Genomic DNA, 19,436 nt, shown 5'->3' on the forward strand with positions numbered 1-19,436 from the left:
AGCCATGCTGCTATTGGTCAGGATACTAAAATGCTTAAATCCTATTGGTGCAAATATACATGCTGCAGGAATAGCGCAGTTTCGTCGGTGGGAGGTGTGGGCAGGGTGTGGGGGTCTCCATACCGGTAAATATTGCACGTTGGAAGCTCTGTTTGTCCGCAATCGGGTAATTTCGGACCGACTCACGTAAGGTAAGACATCCATTATGTCTTTAAAGCCGTGTGATTGTGTAATGGGTAAACATATGCAGGTTGACGTTGATTTTAGGTGAGCCTCTTTCGGTCCGTTTTGAGGTCCAGATTGGCCGTTAACTTTCCATAAAATGATTTCCAAAATCTGATCGTTTTCTGATGACGAACTTCTTCGACGGCCAGGCTCATTTAAAATATATACTAAGTTACTAATGGTGTAAATAAGATTAGGGAAGTCTGTAAAGAGCTTTATGTTGCCACGAATCAGTCATCGTCACTCAAGGGCAATTCACACTAAGACGAGAGGCAAGGCATTCACACGTACGTACCAGTTAGGTCCTAGTGGGCCCGGGCACACGGTGCTTGCTTCAAGGATTAGCATGTGATGTAAATTTTGAAGCGTATAACTTGAAAATATTATGTTTATATAAAAGTATGAAGGTCTGAGGACCACTCCAGGTAAGTAACGGACCAAACACTAAGTTTGAGGGGCTCTTGACTTTGGAGACCAGCTTAGGCAGGATACACGTCACCGTACAGGAAATATTTGCGCGGCTCTTGGGTCTACCGTCTGGGGACCAGATAAGAGAGAGGTAACATCTGTGTCCATAATATCACCAGGGTAATATCGCCACCTTGAGAAACATACTTTTGGTATGCGCTCCTTCACACATCAAATATACATACTATGCATGTTGCAGTAAAAATATCTTTAAGCACTCTGTTTCTCAAGGTGGCGATATAGACCCTGGTGATATTATATTTGCACGGCTCTTAGGTCTGGGGACCAGATAAAGCACCATAGAGGTAATATTTGCGCAGCTGTTAGGTCTGAGGATAAGGCACCATACAGGTAACTTAATATAATTATTATATATACACAGCTCTTAGGTCTGGGGACCAGGTAAGGCACTGTACAGGTAATAATTGCATGGTTCTTAGATCTTGGGACCAGTTTAGTCACCGTACACGTAAAATATGTGCGGCTCTTAGGTCTGAGGACCAGGTAAGAAGCTCAGGTAAGGCACCGTACAGGTAATATATGCGTGGCTCTTAGGTCTGAGGACCAGGTAAGGCACCGTACAGGTAATAATTGGGCGGCTCTTAGGTCTGGGGACCAGTTAAGGCACCGTGCAGGTAATATTTGCGCGGCTCTTAGGTCTGGGGACCAGGTAAGGCACCGTACAGGTAATAATTGCGCGGCTCTTAGGTCTGGGGACCAGGTAAGGCACCGTACAGGTAATATTTCCGCGGCTCTTAGGTCTGGGGACCACGTAAGGCACTGTAAAGGTAATATATGCGCGGCTCTTAGGTCTGGGGACCAGGTTAGGCACTGTACAGGTAATATATGCGCGGCTCTTAGGTCTGGGGGCCAGGTTAGGCACCGTACAGGTAATAATTGCATGGTTCTTAAATCTTGGGATCAGGTAAGGCACCGTACAGGTAATATACGCGTGGCTCTTAGGTCTGGGGACCAGGTAAGGCACCGTACAGGTAATATTTGCATGGTTCTTAAATCTTGGGACCAGGTAAGGCACCGTACAGGTAATATATGCGTGGCTCTTAGGTCTGGGGACCAGATAAGGCACCATACAGGTAATAATTGGGCGGCTCTTAGGTCTGGGGACCAGTTAAGGCACCGTACAGGTAATATATGCGTGGCTCTTAGCTCTGGGGACCAGGTAAGGCACCGTACAGGTAATATATGCGTGGCTCTTAGGTCTGGGGACCAGGTAAGGCAACATACAGGTAAAATATGCGCGGCTCTTAGGTCTGGGGACCAGGTAAGGCACCGTACAGGTGATATTTGCGCGGCTCTTAGGTCTGGGGACCAGGTAAAGCACTGTACAGGTAATATATGCGCGGCTCTTAGGTCTGGGGACCAGGAAAGGCACCGTACAGGTAATAATTGCGCGGCTCTTAGGTCTGGGGACCAGGTAAAGCACCGTACAGGTAATATATGCGCGGCTCTTAGGTCTGGGGACCAGGTTAGGCACTGTACAGGTAATATATGCGCGGCTCTTAGGTCTGGGGGCCAGGTAAGGCACCGTACAGGTAATAATTGCATGGTTCTTAAATCTTGGGACCAGGTAAGGCACCGTACAGGTAATAATTGTGCGGCTCTTAGGTCTGGGGACCAGGAAAGGCACCGTACAGGTAATATTTGCATGGTTCTTAAATCTTGGGACCAGGAAAGGCACCGTACAGGTAATATATGCGTGACTCTTAGGTCTGGGGACCAGTTAAGGCACAGTACAGGTAATATATGCGCGGCTCTTAGGTCTGGGGACCAGGTAAGGCACTGTACAGGTAATATATGCGTGGCTCTTAGGTCTGGGGACCAGGTAAGGCTCTGTACAGGTAATATATGCGTGGCTCTTAGGTCTGGGGACCAGGTAAGGCACCGTACAGGTAATATATGCGTGGCTCTTAGGTCTGGGGACCAGGTAAGGCACCGTACAGGTCAGGTAATAATTGGGCGGCTCTTAGGTCTGGGAACCAGTTAAGGCACCGTACAGGTAATATTTGCGCGGCTCTTAGGTCTGGGGACCAGGTACAAGGCACCGTACAGGTAATATATGCGTGGCTCTTAGGTCTGGGGACCAGGTAAGGCACCGTACAGGTAATATATGCGTGGCTCTTAGGTCTGGGGACCAGGTAAGGCTCTGTACAGGTAATATATGCGTGGCTCTTAGGTCTGGGGACCAGAAAAGGCACCGTACAGGTAATATATGCGTGGCTCTTAGGTCTGGGGACCAGAAAAGGCACCGTACAGGTAATATTTCTGCAGCTCTTAGGTCTGGGGACCAGATAAGGCACTGTACAGGTAATATATGCATGGCTCTTAGGTCTGGGGTATGTAAAATACTGTCTGTAAGTATTGAATTGTTTTTAAAGTTTGTAAATTGGACGCAATTCAGTGATACACTGCAATGTTCAATAAAGTGATCTTGAATCTTGAAATATAATATAGCTTTTAGTTTTGTAAATATTACTTCCTGTCATCATTTTCCTCTGGCTAACCAATGTGAAATGTTTGCTGTCTTTCAAGGATACACATGTATATGATGACTTTGTTGCAGGGCTGGGGATGAAGCGCAGGGTGGTCTGGAGGGGTGGTCCTCGGTATGACTTCAGCCAAGTACCAACAAAGAAAAAAGGTGCTTCAGGAACATCCACATCCACCACATCACAGGGAGAAGGACGATGCAGAAATACTGACCATGTTGCCAACAGAGACCAGGAGATGGGTACTTTGGAACCAAATGTGCGACCAGATGTGGCTGACATGCCTGTAAGTTAATTTTTGTGTTTGAGATATCGTTTCTTTTTTTCTGAATTAAATCATGGTAAACGTAATTCCAATATTTATAAGATAATTGATTATTCTCAAGACTGAGAAGGGTAGTATTAGTAACTAGTAAATGGTAAAATTTAAAAGCCTACTATACTATTCTACACATACTCCAAACTTTTTACCCTTTTTTAGCAAATCCACCATAGTTTCATTGTACATTGATCTTTGACGAGTTTGAGGTTTTTGATACATCATGGCAACAGTTACAAGAATTTCTGTGTGTTGTTTTTTGGGCTGGCTTTCTGAGATTGGATTTTGAAATGTGCAAGAAGATTGGGTGAAACATGCTATTACTATAATGCTCTGTAGTAAATGTCTGCCTTTCCAGTTCTGTCTTAATCAAATTTACTAACCTTGACAGCTGAGTATTGTGATCAAAGCACATCATGGTTCTACTGGTATGATATTAATGCAGGCTATTTACCTTAACATTAGTCCAGGTATGTCTGCGTGTTTAACTATTGTCATAATGATGGTAGCAGATTAATGAAGTCATTAATGTATTTTTGTTGTATGACATTTATTTTATGTTTTGACATACAGGACTTTGCTGTGCTCTCAAGTATTCCGCTTGGGAACATTACATCGTATGTGTCACAGCTGCGACAACACTCGGCTGTCACCATGTGTGATCCACATGCAACCGTATTTGTGCTGCCTGATTTCCATGAAGATCAATCAAAATTGATGGTAAGAAATTACTCTCTTGCTAATTTTAATTTGTGTGAATTATTATAATAGCATTGTTCATGCCTTGAATGCAGCTTTTCCAATACAATTATTAAGAGGTTTTCAAAGGATGCATATTGATTCACTTCCTGTGTCCCTTGATGTTTATCTTGTATTTGATGTACCTTTAGAATATAATGTTATCTTGATTATTTTGATTGCACAAACAAATGTGTTATAATATTTCAAATCATCAACATTCAATGATCATTCAAATGTGTTTGAGAACATTGACTTTGTTTCAGCTTCATAAATATTTTTAACAATCCAAAAATGATATGCAATCTCCTCAGTCAATCTTGAAAGAGGTTGACCTTACTTGCATCCTGGGATGACATCTCTCCATTGAGCCACATTAGATATTGGGGTATTTCTATTAATCATCCACACAAATTAAGCTTGCAAGTATGGGATGCCATGAGCTGACATTGGTTATATATTATGTTACTTTCTTGCCCTTGTTTAGGCTGATTGGAAATGGTAAAGGGGCACTGGCTTGGTCTCTCCTATATTCCAGCCATACAGTTTATCCAGCACTTAACAGTTTCACCTTCAGTCCATTTTACTATAGTTTGAATAGTTAATACACCTAGTAATATCACACTCCTGTTGTCTGACCTTCAGTAGCCTCTTGCCATTGTCCCAGTGTGTCATTTCTGTGCAGCTTAATTATGGTGGGTCCATCATTGGAGACCCTTGCAAGTAAATGAGCTCGGTTCATTGGGCAACCCTGTATTGGATATTTGCAGGCTGAAAAACATTTCTTTTGCATAAAAACAAACTCTCCTGAGACCTGTCTGTTGATTTCAGGTGAACAAGTACCACTTTGTGCAGAGGTGTGCTAAAGCCATCAACGCTACCTGCCAGTGGGTCTACTGCTGTTCTTGTTCAAAACGAGAACAGGAACTTATGCAGTCATTGTCCACCAGAATTGTTGATGGTGCATCAGGTAAGATACATTATTTGTTTCTATGCAATCGTATACCAGTATTTACGATGGTCTTAATGTTCTTAAATTCTGTTTCATTATGTAAATCACTAAAAAAGAAACAATGTTATGTTCAGACACAAACGTCTTTCATTGCGTCTGTTTGCATAGTTGACTGTATGATGCTCAATGTGTGATCAATGAGGTAAGAAAAATGCTTGGTATGATACTAAACTAGACTTTGTCAGATTTCTGTATTACTATTACATGTATTAGTATCATGAGAATCTGCACTGTGTAAAACTTTTCTTATTAGTTTTTTGTTGCCAACAGAACCTTTCCTATCTTTTTATAGGGATATTAGACAATTACTGCATCCACATAAAGGCAACAGAACACATCGTGGATGACTTTGACCGGCAAAATGACATCGCACCAAGCATAGATGATGGTGGTATGTACAATGTTGAAACTGTATTGTATTCGTCTCATTACAAATGACGTCATGATGTCATCAAATGCTGCTACAATAGGAAGTAGTGGGTAGCTCTAGCTTGCTTATGCATGTGAATATGGATCTTTTGAGACAAAACTTTTAAAATCTGTAAAATGAAAAACATCTGTCTATCTGTTTTATATTTTTTTGAGCACACCATTAGTAAAAAGACACATTGATTTTATTTTTGTTGCTGATCTTTTGTATTTCCTATTATAGATCACAACTACACCATCCCATCCTGTTTTGCAGAGGAGACTGCACCTGCTGCTCATCAGGTAATTTTTTAGTTTTTCTTCTTATAATATAAATCTTTCTCGAAATGAGATGTCCATTACCTGCATAACGCAATTGAGTGTGCCAGGTACAATTTGTGTTGAGCTGGTATGTCAACCCACACTGAACCTACTACAACATGTACCGACTACACGTTTTTGTGAGGATTTCTTGTTGATGAACCCAATATATTCAGTGTACAAAATACTTTTTTGAACCAGGTTGCCCAGCAAAAATTAGGTTGCCCATCAGAATTTTGGGTTGCCCCACCTATAAGTTACTACTTTCCTCAAATTAAGTAATGTTACATACATAAGCCTTTGACAATATTTCTAACAGCCTTTAGTGAACTGATACTAGTAATAGCCATTAATACCTAAAATTAAAAAGCATCTGCCGGATACAGTAGTGCAAGCCAAGTGGGCATGATTTCTTGGGGGGGGGGCATTCTTAAAATTCAGGAAGCACACTGAGCTACCTAGGTTCAAAAAATAGGTTGCCCCAAGTAAAATTTGCTTGCCTGGGGCAACTGGGCAACCAGCTATTTTGCATGCTGATATTGTTGTCAAGTTTGAAATGACAGGAATATTGAGCAGTTGAAATTCTTACAATTATTGTTATTAGCATTTTTTGTTACAATTATTATCATTGTTGATATGTAAATAAAGTTGAAATAGATATTAAATGCCAAACTATGTTCCCATGCAACAAGGAATCGTGAGTTACAGTTGTGAACATACAAAACCATGTCAATTTTGAAACTCGGCGAAGGTCTTTGAAGCTTCTTCATGGGGTTAAAAAAAATCAGTAAACAATAGTGCAAGCTAAGGCCACACTGAATTGATTTTATGGTTGGACATCCTCTGAAGAAAATGCTACAGTAAATTAACAATTGGATTGGCATCAGTTCTGGTGTTTGATAATCAAAAAGACTTCTGTGCATGAGCATATCTTGAGCCATTAATCCTTATATCATTTGTGCCATTTCGTGCTACCAGGTGACCTCAATAGGACTTTCCCCAATTTAAGTTACATACCCATTCACACCTGGGTGAAGTGAGGAAAGTCGTGTAAATTGCCTTTCCCAAGGGCACAACGTGGGGGTGAATGTCTGGGTACAACTTCGGTTCTCGCCATTTTATAGTCTCTAAACTCTATACCACTATGCCATCCAATGCCAAGTTAAAATTTCTTTGTCTGAATTACAAACCAGCCTGGTCTGTTGACTTCATAGAGCGTATCATGGTTTTGGGGCTATCAGAGGGTACCAAAGTCTGTTTTTATTTTATGTTTTCTGAGAGAAACGGTGATTTTTAAGCCTTATTGCTGACATGAAGTAGATAATTATTGTCACGTCAGCAAACACCAAATTATCATGAAACAGTCTCTAAGTTGGAAAAGTTCAATTCTACCTGAACTGTTTGCTGAAAATCTAATGAAACACTGCAATATATACTTTTTCATTATTCACCACCACACATGTTCAATCCAGAAAGTGACTGTAAATTTTTTAGAGAGTTTGCTGTGTTGACCTGCTTACAACTTTGTATGTCAATGTACCTGGAACACATGTTGAAATGTAATGCTTAACAAATGCAATGTTTATTTTGTGATATATTTTCCTTCAAAAGTCAGTGACATGCCAGACATTGTATTGATTCCTAAAACAAACAAACTTGTCATATCCACAAACATTCTTGCAAATGAATGCCACTAGCTCTGACATGATTATAAGTAAATGTAATTTTCATTTTGTTTTCAGGCAGACGTATTCAAGGTCTTTGGAGATGGGATGTACTGCATCAAAAGTGGAATTGATTCCTCTCGTACAAACAGTTATGGCATAGTGCACTGCAGTAAGAACATGGCATGCCTAACATGTGAGCATGGAGTACATTCTTGTAGCCATGTCAGTGACCTGAAAAAACTTTTGGAGGATGACAACAACTTGTGTGACATTACACTTCAGGAATTGAATGACTTGATTCAAACTGCCAACAAAGTTTCGAGTTCCGTCAGCCGTACAGTCTGCCTGTCTTCAGAAACAATCAATTTCAATGTCATACCCGGTCAGTATACAAACTCACCTGGATACAACCCTCATCAGTTTTGCCATGACAACACAATCACATTCACATCTGATGAGAAAGTCTGCCCAAACTGCACCTCAGATCTCGAGGTTGGGGATGAAGATGGAGAGATGACCCTTCCACTATTCACCAGAAGTTTCATGTTTTCTTCCAAAGGTTTGTATACTCCTCTGATGATGGGGAATACTGGATGTGTGGACCGCTAATGCTATTTTATGGAATTGAAATTTCTGTAGTACACTTTGATGCATTGTTTATTGTTATTATATGATTTTCACTTGGGGATTTTAATACATCCCTTGTCCTGCGGGACCCATATATATATGGGTTGCACATATAGTACCAGCTGTATAGTGCCCTGTATATGTATAATTTGGGGCATCGTTTCTCGTGCAATGCATCACACCGCAGCGAAATGCAATGAACGTGGCATTAACTACGCCACCACGGGCCAAAAAAAGGCAAGGGTCTGTGACCTGATCAAGACTTCAAATTATTTGAAAATATTGTGCAAAAATTGCCAGCAGGACAAGGGTTAAACAAAGAAAAAACTTTGTGTCAATTGAAAGGAGAGTTAAGCATTACTTGGTATACAATTTCACCATTTTCAATTATATCTGTTTGTCAGGCAATCACTGGCGATGATTTCTTCGTGAATAATCAACAAAGGCTATGTTAGCTAGAGTGCATCCTTCCAAGTAAAGAGACTGCTTTTACAGTCAATGTTTTGGTGACCGTCTGTCACCTTCCTCAGGGCAATTCTGACTGGTTCACATTGCACTGCAGCACAGGTGTTGCTGCTATAAATGCATTCCCAAGCATACAATATTTACATATCTACACATAAACGTGGTTATAGGGAACTACATGTATATCTACAATGCACTGAATAAAACACTTGGTTGTGGGAATAAGAGTAGCTTTGCTTAGTGACTTACATGTACCAACCTAATGAAACTATTCACGAATACATCCTTCCCTTGCATGGGACTAAATCCAAGGACATAGACTCTATACTACTAGTATACTCTGTATAGTCTTTTAGTCTATCCCACATGAATATTGGTGCTATGTAAAATTAGTATTTGTTCCCACTATTATTCACATTTTTGCAGTAATATGAAGATGATGAGTAATATGATCATATTCAAGCCATCTCAGTGTTCTCTCAAACATTCTTTTTTTGATTAAATGTTTGAAAAATGAGTTATTCATTCATTTGATTATGTCTTGTGATCCACAGTGTATTACAAGACATGCCCTACCTGCAACAGCAGTGTCCATTTTGACGGAAAGAAAGAGGCCATCCTCAACATGGGAACATTCCTGGTGTCCCATGAAGTTCTGAGGGACTACATGTACCATTTTCTCCAAACTGGGTAGGTGTTACCTTCTGCTGAACTATGTGTTTCCTTTTGATTTGTCTGTGTGCAAGTTGAGATGTCTTTAGCTATCAAAGGGTTCTTGTACGATACACCAAAAACTTGTTACAAAAGCAAAGCACTGTACCTAAAAAGGGTAGATCTGCTGTGTTATGTATGCTCAAACAAGAAAGCTTTTGAAAAAATCTGGCCCGAGGCCAAAATGGGAATAGCTCCTTGCGTGACATTGTCTCAAAGAGGTGGTCAGCATGTTGACTTGAATTGTAGCAATGCTAAAAAGTGTGAATTTAGATGCAGTCTGCTTATAACATTACTTGTGCCAATGATATTTAGATCTCTCTATTAGGCCTATTTCATACTCTTTCCAGCCACCTCCAGAAGCCCAGTAGAGGCTATGACTTTTCCAAAAGCATATTCACACAAATAACTTATGATACCATTTTCCTGCGTTTTTTGTGCAGTTCATTTCTGGCATATGGCAAACTTAAGTAAGATGTTAACAATTATAAAAAGTAAGAAATAAAAAAAAATACTTTTACAAAAGCTGACGTTTGCTCGTGTGGTCTTTTTGAACAACAAAATCGTATGCAACAAATGTGTTTTTTCTTTGAAGTGATGATATGACCTTTGATTGGAATCCCCTACATTATACATTTTGTGCGTTAGTATGAAGGGGTTTTTCAACTATTGGCATATAGAGAGTTTGAATATTCTATTTTGATAAAATACTGTACACATTTTCCACTATGATTTGAATACAATACACTCAAGTACACATAAAATCACTTTCAATTGGAATATACAGCTCCTGGCGAATTCTAATACAACAACATAAATATTACTTTCATTGAATAAAAAGGAATCAAGATATTACTACCGGTGAATTTTATGTCTACAGACTGTCCTGGGTGCTGAAATGACTATTCAGCTGAAAGGCTAATATACCTATCACATGGACGGTATTCTCCTTTCTGGAGCGTAAATCCGGACATTTCGCGACAAAAATCAGAAATTTATCACCGAAAAACTACAAACAAAAAGGAAGTTCTCGGTGGCGACAGCCGGAGAAAATCTAACAGGGGAATTACGTACGTAATGCAATTTGACACCTGACCCCTTCTGGCCGCTAGCGGCGCGGAATCACTTCCATGTTCGGCAACGCGGCTGCTTTCGCCCGAGAAATACCCCAATCCCGAATATATCCGGGACCCGCACACAGGACATGTACTGTGATCCCAGATATATCCGAGACCCGCATTCAACACTCGTGACCATTTTTAGGGTCGAAGGGGTGTCCGCGGGCTGACAAAACTCTTAAGGGGGCACACCCCAGTTTATTTTGGGTCTTAATTCGATTCTGCATACCCTCAACTCTAGCGACCGTCTCTTTCAGGAAATACCTCTTGAGCCAAAACACTGTGTTTGCAAATGAAGGATATCGCTCTAGCTATGAGAACGATAGAATTTCAATTTCTTTCACCTCTCACTTTTTTGTAAATTTTAGGGGGAAAAAGAATTTTTCGATGAAAAATAATGCCAAAAATTGGCCATTTTCACGTGGAATTAGACCCATCACCCAGATTTTAGCCACTAATATGACTTATATGGTTGGAAAGAGAAAACCCTTATGTATTATTAAGAAAAGTATAAAGAAAATCCTAACACTGAGATTATCACAATAGCCTGTCGCGCGAGGCATAGCGACAGCACCCCCAGAACGCATACAACGCATATGTAGGTCAAACCGAAGCACCGCGCTGAAGGCGGAAGGACACCCGGAAGTAAGCCTCGGGCCCGAAATCAATTTTCACCCAAAACACGCCACTTCTTACACTTTCCAGCCATGTTAGTAGTTAATACCATTTTGCAGCAGATTATGAGAAATGTAAACTCAAACATGAACCACCGGAACCCCTTCGTCACTTTTTATCCGCGCACTACAGTGGACCCCTGTCGCGGAAGAACTGGTGTGTGCACCGTTAATTTTCAAGCCTGAAAGCACATATACAGTACAATAAAAGCAAAGGAATGTGCATCATGTACAGTCTGATAGGAAACATATACCGAGTCCAAAATAAATCTGTCCACCCCAACGCGAGAAAAGCGAGAAACAGCTGCGAACATGAAAATCCCAATCTATCCTAATACCCTTCCGCGAAGGATGTCTCCTTCCCGGAGGTAACAAGTAATACAACTAACTGTTTGTACTTACACACAACATTTGCAATGTTGCACTTTTGCTGTAGGTAACCTTTGTACATATTATTATAAGGTTCACCTGACTTATATGCATACCGGTAGCTCCAATGTGCACCCATTATTTTTTCTAATAGATGCGTATGAATATTATATGATTTGAATTCCTTTTTTGTACTGATAGACCTGCTGTCAATTTCAGAATGACGCTGTTTGGGTACCACCAAACCTTGTGCAAACACCTGAGAGATGCGGGTTTTCTCGACTTCCACACCCGGCTGACCTATAACAAGTTCCGTCAGGCTTGGTATAGTTTTCTGAAGCTCTTGGACATCAATTATGACAGTGGGTTTCAGTGTCCAGAGTGCGGTCCGGAACCGAAAGTTGTGATATGTGATGGCACAGCTCTCAGCTTCCGCAGAGAGCTGCTGCCATGGGATCACATGTCGCAGCAAGATGTCGCAGCCAAAGGAGAGGTTCAAAACTCTGGCAGATAAGTATAATATATAGATTTATTTGTGGTTCCTGAATAGACCTATTTACCTCTCAGGGATTGCAAGAACTGCTTGCATCACAGGGCGGGGGCATGACCGTGGGGGGGGGGGGTGTTAGCGTGGGTGGTGGTTTGGGGGGGGGGGACATTTTTAATACAATGCCATTTTTGAACCATGGCAGATCACTGTGATAGTCTGCATTGTTCTCTCAGATACCAGAATCATGTGGTGGTGAGGGTGGGTGTAAAGAAACAAGACTGCCATCTTTCATCAAAGTATCAATAAGCTTTAGACTCTTTGTACAGGCCCAGGTCAAGAACTTTCAGATCACACGTCATTAAATCTGCACGGGGGGATGACACAAGGAGATACTCTGCAAGCAGAGGTTGTGGGGGAATGATCTTTTTTTTTTTTGTCGCTACCCCCACCAGGTAACAACTGCGTGTTAATAACCTTCATAAACAAATACAAGAATGACAAAACATCTTTAGTTAACTTGAAATTGCCTCCAATGTCACAAATTCAATTTCACTGGTAAAACAAGGAGTACTTATCAAGTAGACATAAACTCAGTTTGCTGCTCTTAGATTTCCCGCAATGAGTTTGACCGAGGTGTTCGAAACAGATACTGTCTTTTTGCCACCGAAAGGGATCTGCTTGGAGATTACCTCCTGTAATGTAAGCAGTTCATGCAATCAGTGAAGGGTAAACTGGTCTATTGCTTATTCGTGACCTTTACATTTAAAACCTACATGAAACCCCTGTACAGAGATTTTAGCACTTTTTGATTGACCTTTTCCATCAACACATCAAACTTGTGCATTGAACTCTAGGATTTCTGGGGTTTTTACTAGAAGACTCAGGCAGCAACAAAGTTCTCCAGTTCAGTCTGTCCTGAGCTATTTTCAGGAAGTTATGGTAAATATAACACAGCAAAGTGGATTCCAGCTGAGCATAACAATTTATTCTTTGATGAGTCATAATACCCGCTTCTGCAGTACAGGGCTCCTATATGTAATATTGACAAACAATAATGTAGATAAAATTTCGATTTATTCCAATACCCGCATGTTTCATTATAAATTGCTATTCAAATTTCTACCATGTAACAAAATATTGTATATATGGGGTTTGATAGACTCCCCCTTATGTAGCCTTTGTAAAGAGGAAGAAGCAACAGTTGTCCACCTGTTCTGGGACTGTCCAATAACTGCAAATTTCTGGGGTCAGGTGGACAACTGGTTCTTTGAAATAACAAATAATCATTTGCATATTAATGCGCTCAATATAATTTTTGGTACTTCAGGTGACCATTGCCCCATTCTGTCCAATGTCATCATTCTTCTTGGGAAGATATTTGTTTTTAGACATAAGAAATATTCTTTAAATCTGTCTGCTTTTAAATCCTTTGTTTCGTATATTTACAAACTAGAATTGAACATTGCATACAGGCAAGATACATAAGCATAAGGGAAAATGGGGAAATTTTAATACTGTATTTTCTGGTTAAAGATAGGTACATGTAGAAGGTAATTGTAATAGATAAAAGGTAATTTGTGATCTATTCTGAAGATTGAATGATATGTTTTTGTCAAAAGAATTATGACTATTGGCAATGGGGTTGCTAAACGGTCTGTTGACATTTCTGTTCCAGGGTTTATTATTATTTGTTCTACATGTGTCCGTTATGAATTTGCCATGCTTTCTTGTTCATTTATTTGAAAGAAAACTTAAATAAGGCCACACCAATTTAATTTGTTGGTTCTCGGATTTTTTCAGGAAAAATATGAAGCGACAGGGCGAAAAAAATAAAAATAAAAACAGATCTAGGCATCCTATTATAGCCCCAAATGCTACGATAGGAGGTATGAAGTCAGCACAAAAGGCTGGTTCAAAATTTAAAGAATGAATTTTGAACTTCTAATGATACCACTGCATTGAAAGATGGAATAACTGTAACGACTAGGATGAAAAGGACTGTTTCCAACTGTTCAGGGCAAAATATGAGCATTTTGCAGTTGATTCTGAAATTTTTTATTTTTTTGCAAATCAGGAAAAAATGAAGAGGCGAATCCGAGAACCAACAAATTAAATTGGTGTGGCCTAAAAAAAGATTTAAAAAAAACAATAATGTCAAGTTATACAAATTAGGGAGCCTGAATTAGGGGGTTGAAAATTACAAAAATTTGTATCCCTGAAATAGTTCACTTTTCAGAGACCATAAAGGCTACAAATTTTATAGATGACATCAGTGGACTTATCAATTTTTGCCTGAATTGGAAGAAATAAGAAATTTTGTGTTCCCGAGATAGTCAAGAGAGACAAGAAGTAGAAAAAAAGGTGTGTGGTAGCTATATAGCCTTGATAGTACTTGTAGTTCTGAACCGACACTAGTTCAAAGCCATGAGTGTAGTTGTAGAAGTCATGAGACTAGTTCAGAAGTTGTAAATGTAACACTGCTGTCACAGTTGTAGCCTTGACTATAGTTGCCAACTAGGTGAGTGATACCAGTCTTACCCACAAGTGTTACTTATATGCACTTGAATACAGGAATAAGTAACAGATATTAACCCATGAACAGAGCAAGTTTACAATGTAAGTTGTGTATAGTGTCAGTCCCGCCCACTGAGGGGTTTCTATAATGAAGTCTCTGAGGGCAATACTAACTTTATGAATTATTTTTGACCCATATACTAGTTACCAAGAAAGGGTGTTTGTCAAGACAGCACGGGGCCGTCAGCTTTTGCTGGAATTCCTCAACGATGGACTGACTCCACCAGCAATGGATGAACTGCTAAAGAATGTCCCCCTCTCACTTGCCACCCTGCTGAAGAAGCCAATACCAGAATATTTAAAACCTTTCCTCACCATACTGGCCCAAAAATCACCTATCTGCGGGGTGCTGCATCCCTCTGAGAAATTGCATGACTTTATCAGTAACATCAGCAACGGCGTGGGAGTTTCAGACTCTATAGAGAACATGACGTATCTGCAGCACCAAATCCCTGCCTTGTTTGAAGTCATGAAACAGACAGAGGGCTGCTGTGTGCCAGAAGATCTACGGCCACTACTACAAGACCTGCTTGTTGTGGCAGAGAGCCCATTCGCGAGTAAGCAGCCAGTCTCCGACCACCTCTCGTCTGAAGCAGATGGAATGGAAGAATTGTCATTCTTTCCAGCGTTGCCACGTGTTCGGGACAGGGGGAAGTACCTGGCGGATGGAAAGAAGGGTGCAAGTGGAAAAGTTTGCAGGAAGTCATCTGGTGGCCACCCATCCCTCCTTCCAGGACTTTTCCTGCTGCATTGTGAACATGGTAGGATGTGCTTTTTATTTTGTTACCATCTGTTTTTTTTTTTCATCTATTGTACTATTTTGATGTTTATGCAGACATGTATTTATTTTTAATCTCATTGTAATGCATGACTAAGAATTATTATTGGATTTCATAGTGGAATGATGAAAGTTACATGTATAAAATTATGGATGGTCTCATATTTTGCTTCCCATCTTACATTCCTTTAGTACATATCATTAGGTTATTACTACCTAAAATTGTTATGACTTTCTGTGTTTCATTTAGGGATCAACTATGGATTTGAGGTGATGTTGAGACACGAGTCGCCAAATACGCCATTTACAGTCATGCGTACAAGGTTCCAAAATGGTAATTTTCATTATATTTAGTTTTATAACTGTCAGTCTATAGCCTATTATGTCTGCTTCACAGCATTGATGACCACTGATTATTGCTGATGGCAGTGCATTTGCAACATTTTTTCACAGAAAACATTAGAAAGTATTCAGGGCTTGGTCAGGAGTACTGTAAGTCAATAACTATGACATGGTCTGTGCTTAATGCTAGACGTGGCCTTAAACTGTTAAGGTTACTCCAAGGTTACTGCCAACCCTGGTGTTCATTAGGCCATGTTCTATGCTAGTATTTGTAACTTAAGGGCTTCATACATATTTGGGTCAAGCATGGATTTTGCAGATTATGTTGTATTGCAAATTATGTAATCTTTTCCATAATGGGGGGTGCCCTAATTCCAAACTACTGCTAATTCCGGGCTAGTTTGAAAAATCATTGTTGCAACATTGTGCATGGGTGCATGTGCCTATAAATACCACAGGAATGGACAGAGTTTTTGTGTTGATAATGGTAAGTTTGTTCCAGTTCGTTCACTCTGATAAGAGAGTGAAAAATTCCACGCTTCTTTGGGATGTTGAAGGGCATGATGAAAATTCAGTTTTGACTTTGAAACACTACCGCTTTGAAGCAAGTCGCATAAGGACATAAAAACAGTTGTAGATTGTTTTAGTCATAATTTGTGTATTTCAAATACTAAACTACTCAGATCGACTTGTATTCAATACTAGGTCGGACACTCCTATTGCGATAGAACGATCCACTGGCAAAATGACCAAAAACCTGACATAACATAACAGATGAGAAAATTACATTTGGTGAAGGTGTGGGCTTGTGGTAGTCTACTAGTTTCTTTATTCACTAATTTCAATTATGTTTTTAATTGATGATACTGGAAAGATAATGCTTCTAGTAAGTAATCATGATGTTAAAAAAAAAAACAATGAGTAGTAATTCCAGGTTTTCTTCAGTTCCAGACACTGTCATCTATGACAACAGTTGCAACCTGCACAACTACTGTCTAAACCGGGATCCTCTACTGTTTAAGAACACTTGGTTCCTGGTAGACCGCCTTCACTGGAAGAACCACAAAGGTAATACATGTTTCTCCAGCTTTGTTCAGTGTTCTTTGACAAGCCAATATGATACATTCAGTGTTTTAAACAAATCATTTCTTGCCATGTTTTGTACAGTATAGGTAAGATTTTTACATGTCTTTTCATTTTGTCACCCACCCATTTGACAGGTTGCTCAGTGGGGTACCGGCTATCATCATATCCCCAGTATGACAGCATCAATTCTCAGGCAGTTGAACAGTGTAATTCTACGCTGAAAAAGTTGAAGGGACAGTTGTCCTATATGACACCCACCAACTTTATGGGCCAGGCAAAGCTGTTCCTGTGGTACAAAAACCAGACTATAGCTGATAAGATATGTTCGTAGATTGAATATTGTTTGATTATTGTGATTAATCTTTTCCTTCATTCCTTCAAATGTGATTTTTTTAATCAGTTTTTTTTAATCAGTATCATATAATTGATTTCAGTTTTCATGTACTTTATGTGCCAGGTGATACATTGCTTTTTTCAGGGGGGGGAACTTTCTCTGTGAATACTGAAATTTGAAGTGCATTATACTGCATATCATTGGAAAGCTTATTTAGCAAACTTCACAATGACATTCCGTTTGTTATGATCATGTATTTATATGTTGAGCACCACTTATCAGAGTAGGTGGCATAAGAGTTCTTTTATCATATGTACGCTATTTCAATGATTACCATAATATGTAACATCATTTAAAATCATGTATATTTTACTTCAAAATTATATGTTAGGATGTTATTTATGATAATGCTTTTGACAAACAAGTAAGTTGTGGGTTTACTGTTAATATGGTATTTTACGTACATGTAAGTTGTACACGCTATTCCTTCATTCCTTCAGATATGATTTTTTTTATCAGTATCATACTGATTTCAGTTTTCATGTACTTTATGTGCCAGGTGATACATTGCTTTTTTCGGGGGGGGGTGTTTCTTTTGAAAAGCACACCTAATGGAAGAAGTAGCAAAATGTTGAGTGAATGAGGTATTGTAAATCTGCTTTCTGTCAACAGAATAGATAACTTTTTGGTCGTGCTAAGGTAGAGACCAAAGTCACTGAGTTACATCAATTAGTATGCCTTGTTACATTTCCTATGTATTGTTGTAATGTATGTACATGTACTTGGCTTAACCTTTAGTACTATAATGTACCTGTTTGGCAACTTGTTATATGAGTTACGAAGCTGGGAGACAGTTTATCAAGACTGACTAAAGCATTCATCTTTACCAGTGCTGCATATTGCACACTCCAGAATATTGAGTAGCTTCACTGACATATCACCCTTTAAACTGATCAGTATTATATATGACTTTTTGATGATTTTGGTGTCTGATTTACATGTTCTAACCTAAGTCGATTCATTTTTCGGCCACGGTCATTTCAATGTCCAGGCACGAATGTCACACAGAGAGATAGGTACACGTTTCTGACAGTCTCGGAATCAAAGCAATGAGCCGACTCCTCTTGGCTAGGATGAATTTTGAGGCTCCTTACATAACAACTTTGTGTAATGTTGTATTGTAGTTTGCTAGGATTAGTTCTAACATTTTAACTACTAGTAGTGTGGTATACTAGAATATTGATCCTTGATTTTTGATTAAAGAATTTCTTTGGAAATATTACTGCTTTATTTTTTTTACTGACAAATAACTCCATTTAAAATTTGTTCCTTGGAATTGGCTGCAGCTAAACGGAAGATGTTTGAAATATGACCCAACCTAGTATGTTGACTTCATGGCTCCAATCATAATATTTGGAGCTATCATAGGATGCCTAGGCCTGTTTGGTGTACATGTAGCCTTACCACAAAACGAAAGAATCCCACAGAAATGTGAAGCATCGTCATATTTAGGTAGAGTTTGGGTTTTACACTATGAAACAGACATAATCTTCTATATAGGTCTGTTGGGGACCTTTTAGTGGGATTGCCACTTCCTTTTCAATAGCTATACTCAGCTTTTTTGGGAGAAAGGAACACTTTTATTTGCAAGAGTTGTAAGAAATCTATGCTTTAATCACTCAAATTTCAAGTGGAAATAACTCAATGATCAAACATGACATCAGCGTAAGAATGCATACAGTAACTTTGTAAGCTTTCTCGAGTACACCAGTCAAATTTGAAAAAAATCCGTTCAGTTTTAAGCGAGAGATGGAAAGCGACACGTTTTGAGACCGTGCGAAGCGAGGCCGCTTTGGAATGGTTACGCTTCACATAGACAATATTCTAGGTCATTTTTACCGCATAACGCAAAGTTGCATTTTCCTACCTGGACCGAGAAGGAAATGATATTTTGAGATGAAACTTGGACTTTTTTGTCCTGAAATACTGATCTACCTCTGCTGTTAACAGAAATACTCTTTCTTCAATTCTCGTAAAGCTACGAGCAATTCATTTGGATTCATTTTTCGGCCACGGTCTCAAATCCCACAGAAATGAGTATACCAGTCAAATTTTAATGGAAAGAGATTCGTTCAGTTTTCGGTGAGGTACGGAAACCAACAAATTCTAGCTCACACGATGCAAGGTCGCAAAAAAAAGTACT

At 39.5% G+C, this 19,436-nt stretch overlaps 1 protein-coding gene across 1 annotated transcript; it reads left to right on the top strand.

Annotated features, from left to right (window-relative positions):
- Positions 1 to 29: 29 nt before the first annotated feature.
- Positions 30 to 18,345, top strand: LOC109474159. The gene is made up of 13 exons (XM_019774400.1): positions 30 to 191; positions 3,275 to 3,486; positions 4,093 to 4,239; positions 5,089 to 5,227; positions 5,562 to 5,660; positions 5,922 to 5,980; positions 7,741 to 8,224; positions 9,312 to 9,447; positions 11,849 to 12,139; positions 14,835 to 15,454; positions 15,722 to 15,805; positions 16,759 to 16,881; positions 17,034 to 18,345. The coding sequence occupies exons 2-13, from the start codon at positions 3,283 to 3,285 to the stop codon at positions 17,228 to 17,230; spliced, it is 2,583 nt and encodes an 860-aa protein (XP_019629959.1). The 5' UTR covers positions 30 to 191; positions 3,275 to 3,282; the 3' UTR covers positions 17,231 to 18,345.
- The last annotated feature ends 1,091 nt before the right edge of the window (positions 18,346 to 19,436 follow it).

The sequence above is a fragment of the Branchiostoma belcheri genome, unplaced genomic scaffold (assembly GCF_001625305.1).
Source record: "Branchiostoma belcheri isolate BF01 breed outbred unplaced genomic scaffold, Haploidv18h27 scaffold30, whole genome shotgun sequence".
NCBI classification, from domain to species: Eukaryota; Metazoa; Chordata; class Leptocardii; order Amphioxiformes; family Branchiostomatidae; genus Branchiostoma; species Branchiostoma belcheri.